At 50.9% G+C, this 7,444-nt stretch overlaps 3 protein-coding genes across 3 annotated transcripts; all 3 read left to right on the top strand.

Annotated features, from left to right (window-relative positions):
• Positions 1–265: 265 nt before the first annotated feature.
• On the top strand, positions 266–2,229 carry Triagg1_6370 (uncharacterized protein; the record flags this gene model as incomplete). Its single annotated transcript, XM_062900987.1, has 7 exons — positions 266–615; positions 680–881; positions 945–986; positions 1,045–1,192; positions 1,248–1,353; positions 1,408–1,767; positions 1,824–2,229. 7 exons carry the CDS (start codon positions 266–268, stop codon positions 2,227–2,229), a joined length of 1,614 nt encoding a protein of 537 aa, XP_062754623.1.
• Positions 2,230–2,893: 664 nt separating this feature from the next.
• On the top strand, positions 2,894–4,351 carry Triagg1_6369 (uncharacterized protein; the record flags this gene model as incomplete). The annotated part of the gene is made up of 5 exons (XM_062900986.1): positions 2,894–3,124; positions 3,221–3,443; positions 3,622–3,709; positions 3,803–4,086; positions 4,194–4,351. 5 exons carry the CDS (start codon positions 2,894–2,896, stop codon positions 4,349–4,351), a joined length of 984 nt encoding a protein of 327 aa, XP_062754622.1.
• Positions 4,352–5,909: 1,558 nt separating this feature from the next.
• Triagg1_6368 (fungal hydrophobin) lies at positions 5,910–6,618 on the top strand (the record flags this gene model as incomplete). The annotated part of the gene is made up of 3 exons (XM_062900985.1): positions 5,910–6,339; positions 6,428–6,513; positions 6,589–6,618. The coding sequence occupies 3 exons, from the start codon at positions 5,910–5,912 to the stop codon at positions 6,616–6,618; spliced, it is 546 nt and encodes a 181-aa protein (XP_062754621.1).
• Positions 6,619–7,444: the final 826 nt, after the last annotated feature.

Here is a 7,444-nt window from a genome sequence, read left to right as displayed (position 1 = left end):
CTACAACATTTCCTCTGTCGTGTTGCTTTGCACTGAAAGCAACGGGAGCTAGCTAGCGGGCTGTTTCCGGGGCTCTTGATTTCGATATAGCGGATAGCGACGCCACATCCGTTGCCAAGCCGCCGGCATTGGACTCATTCTGGAAGCCCGTCACATTCACGCCAAGCGTCATAAGTCACGCAGCAAAGTCTTGCCCTCTTCTTGTTCATAACTTGTTTTTTTTTCTCCTACAACAAGTTGAACCCTCTCCATCAAACACATCACAATGGGTTATCGCCAGGACTACCTCGGCGACGAGCAAACGCCTTACGATGGCAAGAAGGAGCACAACGATACCCGAGATGTGCCAAACGACGATCTTGAGGGGTCAACACACATTCTCCAGGACCGTCTCCGCCGCTCTCTGTCTGCACGCCAGGTTCAGATGATTGCCATTGGAGGCACCATTGGAACAGGTCTCTTTCTCGGCACGGGCAAGTCGCTGGCTACTGGTGGTCCAGCTTCGATCCTCATCTGCTACGCCATCGTCGGTTTTATCGTCTTCATCACCATGCTCAGCTTGGGAGAGATGGCCGCGTTTTTACCAGTGGCAGGAAGCTTCTGTACATTTGCGGGGTAAGCACTCTTCGCCTTCTGGACTCGATGTGTTCGTATTTACTGACGGGGGAACCCGTGTTAGTCGCTTCGTTGATGACGCCTTTGGCTTTGCCCTGACGTGGAACTACTGGTTCAACGATGCTGTTTCGACTGCATCCGATCTAGTCGCGCTGCAATTGATTCTGCAATACTGGACCGACAACTTTCCGGGATGGGCGCTCAGTCTGATATTCTGGTTTGTCTTGATTGCTGTCAACATTGCTACCGTGCGTGCATATGGTGAGGTAAGCAAACATAGCAGCTCCAGGCGACCTTTACCCAAGCCAGCATAACTGACCATAATACAGCTTGAATACTGGCTCAGTTTGCTCAAAGTCATTACCATCGTTGTGAGTAGCGGTTTCGGCGTTTGCAAATCCATCGCGAATCCAGCTGACTCTCGTTTAGGTCTTCATCGTCATGGGTATCGTTGTCAACTGCGGCGGCAACGCTGAGGGGCGTTACATTGGCGCCGAATACTGGCACATCCCTGGTGCCCCATTCGTCGGCGGTATCGGCGGTTTTGCCTCGGTTTTCGTCACGGCCTCTTTTGCGTGTAAGTAGCGGAAATGGCATGTTCATATTTGCTTCCCTGGCTGACGGCGAGATAGACGGTGGTACCGAGTCGATTGCCATTACGGCTGGTGAGACAAAGAACCCCACAAAGACGATGCCCAAGGTGGTGAAAAATGTCTTTTGGCGAATTCTCCTCTTTTAGTATGTTCCGCCAGCTTTCTGAATCAGCATCATCACGGTGCTAACATGTCCCAGTATCCTCTCCGTCCTCCTCATTGGCCTCAACGTCCCCTACGACTACCCCAACCTCAACTCCAAGGAAACACGCACCTCACCCTTCACCATTGTCTTCCAGATGACTGGGGCAAAGGCCGCAGGCAGTGTCATCAACGCCGTTATTCTGACTAGTGTCTTGTCTGCCGGAAACCACGCGCTGTTCGCCGGAACCAGGCTGCTGTACACTTTGTCCATGGAAGGCCATGCTCCCAAATTCTTCGGCAAGCTTAACAGAAATCAGGTTCCCTGGGTGGCTGTTCTGGCAACCGGCTTCGTCTCAGGACTCTGCTTCGGCTCCAGCTTCATCGGCGCTGGCCAGCTTTGGTCGTGGCTGCAAAAGTATGTGACATCGTCAAATCCGCTCGATATCGTATCGCTAACCAAGTTGTCTGTAGCCTTGTCGGTGTCTCTAATCAGCTCAGCTGGATCGCCATCGGCATCACCTCCCTCCGCTTCCGCGCCGCCATCGCTCGCCAAGGCAAGACGCATCTGCTTCCCTTTAAGAACTGGACTTACCCATACGGTCCCTGGATTGCCGTTCTTCTGAACTCATTCCTCGTCCTGATCCAGGGCTGGAGCTGCTTCAGCCCATCATTTGATGGCGTCAGCTTTGTCAGTTTTTACATTGAACTGCCCATCATGCTGGTCATGTATCTCGGCTGGAAGTTCATCAAGCGAACCAAGTTTGTGCGGCTGGATGAAATGGACCTCGTGACGGACGTGCACACGGCTGAAGAGCAAGAGGAGGAAGAGAAGGGATGGAAAGGAAAGGCAAAGAGTGTTATTGGGTGGTTATTCTAAGCATTAGCGTGTCTGTTTTGGGTGTTTCTTTTCCATTTTTTTTTTGCTATACGATGACGATGATTCCCTGGAGTTGGCAGCCAGCAAGGATTTGTACAAAGCCGTTGGACATGGACCACTCGGATATACTTAATGGTGAACATTGGACACAACTTACCAAGGAAATGCTATTACGGGATCGTCGTGCTTATGAGTTGGCAAGCTTTTGTTTGTCAACGGTGACAAAGGGCTCAACAGGGCTCAAGGGCCAATGGAAGGTAAGCATTTGCTCCTTAGCGCCAAAGTGTCATGATTATGCAGCGAAATATTTGCATTTTTAATCAGCAACGAGGCTATACCCAAAGCACTTGAGGCGGACAAAGTTAAATAGCCTACTAACATGAGCCGGGCACAGCATCTCCATCCGGAATCCTTGTCCACATGCTGGTAGCTGCTGAAATCCCACGTATGAGGGTTTCCGTGTGGAGCTTCGGAGCTTTGCGTCGCCTTTGACTAGCAATCGGTGTCCGCCCGCGAGCTGGTAGCTGTTACTAGCCGTTATTAGCTGACAGCTGGACATATATCTGACGGGTATTCTGTTCTTTTTTCATCATCTGTACAGGAAAACAGAGGCATAACGGGCTACCTATTCACTCGCTCAGCTCAAGTACACACCCCATCCGCCATGGAGTCGCTGCAGGAGAAGACGCACCCAGCCGGCGACGAGTCGCCCCCAGCTGCTCGGGTCTCAACGGCTTCGGACCAGAGGCCTGCGAGGTCGAAAATGGATCTCGCCGCGTTCGATGGATCGTTTGCTCCGGGTGTGCGGCCCGGCGCCGTGCGGTTGACGCCGTGGTATCGCAGACGAGACTATTTCGTGGGCCAATGGGTTGATATATCCGTGTGGAAGTCTGCTGTACGTTTTTTTTTTCAATGGTTCTGGCCTTCAATTAAGAGTTGAATGGCTGAGACTCGGTTTGCTGACGGAACTTGTTTTGGTGGGGGATTGTAGGTTGTCGAGTTTGTTGCGACTTCGTGCCTCGTCTTTCTCTCGGGCCAGATTACTGCTACCCTGGAAAGCTACGGGACGCCACAAGTTGGCGGATACATTGGCATTTCCAACATTATTCTGATAGCGACGTTTATTTACGCGACGGCTCCCGCTTCGGGAGGACATTTGAATCCAATGATTACGTTTTCGGCCATTTTGACTGGTCTCTGTTCCGTGCCTCGAGGTATGTTTTGTCTTGCCGATGTGCCGAGTGATTCAGCTAGCTGCCTGACACTACCCCGACTGAGCACAAACACAAATATTCCACGTACATTGTTATGCACACATATGTGTTATGTGTTACTACGTCTTCAATAGGATGAATGGTTGGTCCACTTTGCTAACAAAGTGCCCGTGCTTAGGCGTTCTTTACATGTGTGCGCAGACTCTAGGAGGTGCCCTCGCAGGTGGGATTCTCTTGGGTGTCTGGGGTCCTACAAGAGCCACGAGGTATGTGTACCCAGCATGTAGTAATCTTGTCACCTTGTGTTCGCAAAACCACGTAATCCAGATATGCTAATACAAGCTTATTGTTACTACCAGCTTGCAAGGTGGCGGTTGTTGGTACGACCCATCCCAGGCGAACCCCGGTCAAATCTACCTCAATGAAGTCTTTGCCTCGTTTGTCCTCCTATTCCTGTCCTTTGGCGTCGGTCTCGATCCTCGACAAGCAGCTTTGTTCGGCCCGCGAATGGGCCCTCTTTTGGTTGGCACATCATTGGGCCTGGTTACCTTTGCCACGAGCGGAATCATTCCTGGCTATGCTGGAGCGCAGATGAACCCGTCGAGATGCCTGGCCTTTGGAATTGCGAGGCGAGATATGACATGTGAGTGTGCCGTCGAATCCTCCCTGACAGCGTTAAACTAGTCCTTGGGTTTCAAAGACTTTTCTTCTCACGTTGGAGCTAGCTAACGAGATTATTGCTCCTTTTAGACCAGTGGGTTTACTGGTTTGGGCCGGCTGTAGGGTGCCTTATGATGGGTGTTTTCTACAATCTGATCCCACCGCATCATGTGGAATTGGCAAAGGAAAAGAGCAAAGAGAGCCGGCTGAACTCTATGGCTGGGAATACTGAGATACCCGAGGTTTGAGATGGAGAGCGAGAAGCAAAGAGGGGGTCAGGACGGACGCTGAATCCATACACGGGCTGTTGGGATGGCATTGATTGCTAGGGCAGCAGAAAAAGGAAACAGATGGCTTGATGGCAAATAAGATGAAGCAAGCGAGGCAGCCAATCGAGATGGGCGGCCTAGCTCACCGGTCGACTGATTCCTTGTTTAGTGCTGGGAGGCTGCATGAGACGAGCCAGGATAGAGGGCCCTGAGGGGGGTTCATTTGAACAGGGGCTATTGGACTTGTTGGAAGCATCCCAGCCACGCTGGCATTGCAATTTTTGACGGCGTTTTTTGGAGTCCATGTTGATGGACTGGAATCAATCATTTCCATTTCTATACGGCGTGTTCGAAGCGGAATAAAGCTCCGGCCTAAGGTTTGAACAATGAAGATGAGAGGTTTGGGCAGCATGCGTCAGAACGCCTATATCACAACACTTAGAGATTATCATTTTCTTGGCAGACATCTATATCTTTGTCACACAGGTCTCCTCCGCCACTTACAAGTTGACTAACAGGTCAGCCAGCGAGCACGGCCATTTGCAACCATGATCACTCCACTGGATGCTGTGTGTCTCTCTGCAAAGGGTATGCATTGCGAATGAAAACCATTCAGAGTCAGGCGGGGGAAAGAATACACTGGATTGGCGTGCACTGATTTTGGTGCTTTTAGTATGGAGATTAGTCCGGTGTTTTCTTTCCATCGCCTGAGAGAGTCTCATTACCGGCATGGCCAAGACGTGAACCTCTCGGGGATACAACAGTCCAACTGGGACGTTTCGAAACAATCATCTATCGGAAGCGAATAACGAGACACCAAGCCTGCGTTGAGATTGCATCGTAACAGCGGTCGGAACAGCCCATGCGGTGGAAAGAAGACACCGCTGGTCTGCCATTATAATTTGTATGGGATCGGCGGCGCTGTGTTCTTTCCACCCCTTGGCAGCGATGGACGAGGTGGGTGTGTATTCCTGGGATCGAACCACTATCGGGATGTTTAAATTAATGTGGCGAGGGTCTAGATTGCGCAAACTTCCGCGGGGCCTGTCGAGGCGATCGTGATACTATACATACTAACAACCCGCGATCACCAGCCAAATCGAGTTCATGGGGGAGGAGGATAGACTCAGCTGCCAGCGCTTGACCTTGTCCTAAACTAGTCGCCGGCATGGGTGTGTGTCTAGCGTCGGGATGCGACACAAACAGCCAGGACAGGACATGTAGGTGGCACGGGCTGATGCCCAGACGAAAAGGTGCCTTGTTTTGCGTGCATATAAGTACCACGGTAAGCCTGCATCGTGTGTGACTCTCTTCCCTTTGCTTTGTGTGTCCTTGTTGATATGAGCTTACTATCTCGGTGAGAAATTGACGGGTGTATCTTTGTGTTGCCCGAGAAGACATCTTGTTGAAGTATAAGTATGAGGGATGGAATCCTCCCCTTGAGCATCAAACTCCCCTTTGTCTCATCCCACAACTTTGTCTCCCTTTGTTTCACACCCCCTTTTGTCTGAACGACTGCTTACCATTTTCCTTGACAATGAAGGCCCTTGCCATCACGGCGCTCTTCATCGCCGGCGCCCTTGCCGTGCCCGCGGGCTCCTACCCGCCTCCGCCTCCTCCCGACTACGGCGGTGACAACGGCGGCTACTCTCCTGGTTATCCCACCGGTGGCGGTTACGTGCCTCCTACCCCTACCCCTCCTCCGCCTCCTCCTCCTCCTCCCAGCTACGACGATGGAGACTCTGATGAACCTCCTACTGATGGAGATGGAGGCTCTTACGAACCTCCCACCGACGGGGATGGCGATTCTTCTGACGGTGGGGATGATGGCGACGATAGCGACGGCGGTAGCGATGGCAGCGACGGAGAACGCAGTGGTACCAACCTGTGCCCTGCTCTCATTTCTGGTATTGCTCAGTGCTGCTCTGCAAATGTCCTCGGCCTTGTTAATCTAGACTGTGTATCTCGTAAGTCCCATGTTTGTCGTCATGGATGGCAAGCCCCCCCCTCTCGGTTGTTTCGTCCACTAACTAACCGGCTCTCACCAACAAACAGCCAACAAGGTACCTCATAGCATAGATGATTTCAAGGAGATTTGCGCAGACATGGGCAAGCAAGCTACATGCTGCACTCTCGGCTTGGTAAGCAATGCTCTACTCTAGGTACTAATTGATGGAGGGGGAATATCCAGCTGACGTTGTGAAATTTGCATCTAGCTCGGCCTGGGCGTTCTCTGCGGAAAATAAGATTGCACGGCAATTGTGTTTATTGCTGAAAGAAAGGCTTCTTTCAGCATCTTGGTATGGCCTGTTTGGAAAAATATGGTTGAATAAAAAAAGAGCAGAGGGGGACGTTGGATCGAAATATCTCGGTCGTTTTGTCATGGGAGCTGCTTGATGGTACATTTTACTCTTCGACGTTGGAAATCATGGAACTGCATGATTCTTTTTTTGATTTAATTATACTTTGTACTTGGGCCATAATAAAATCACTGCATACACGAATTCTGGGCGGCGTCTCTTGCTTTTGTTGATATGATGTTGTTTTGTCCTTGGCTGTTTATGTGTTTGCATGCTGGTATCGTGCCATTAAGGTGCTGCAGAGGTGCTGAGCAGCCGTCAATTGAACGCAGCCACCAAAAAAAAAAAAAAAACACGGGCACATTTTTACCACTTTCTTACACAGCGCTTTCTACTGAAATCAAAATTTCACAAGTGCAGGGATTGAATCGAGGTGGAAAAATCGATATGTTATGCCATCTAGACTACTTGATTATTTCTCCACCGCGTGGCACCTCTTTGGCATCTCACGGCACTGAGAGGGCACTGTATCGGCATGGTAACAGATGGACCCCTACCATCTTCTACTAAAGTACGGGGCTGTCAAGGTCGGCAGGTTGTGCTAAATTGCAGATCGCTGCGGGCGCTATGGAATCAACAGAGACGATTACCATCTTTAGAACTCTTTGGCCAAGCACCAGAACAAAGTCTTGGGATGCTCAGGGATCCTTTTCTGGGTGGAACGCGTTGGTGGCATAACGAGCTGGCTGTGGCTTTTTTGCTAAAGCACTTT

Source organism: Trichoderma aggressivum (genome assembly GCF_033847375.1).
Source record: "Trichoderma aggressivum f. europaeum strain CBS 100526 chromosome Unknown scaffold_025, whole genome shotgun sequence".
Classification (NCBI taxonomy): domain Eukaryota; kingdom Fungi; phylum Ascomycota; class Sordariomycetes; order Hypocreales; family Hypocreaceae; genus Trichoderma; species Trichoderma aggressivum.
The sequence above is the reverse complement of the archived record's forward strand: the minus strand, read 5'-3'. Positions and strand labels throughout refer to the sequence as shown.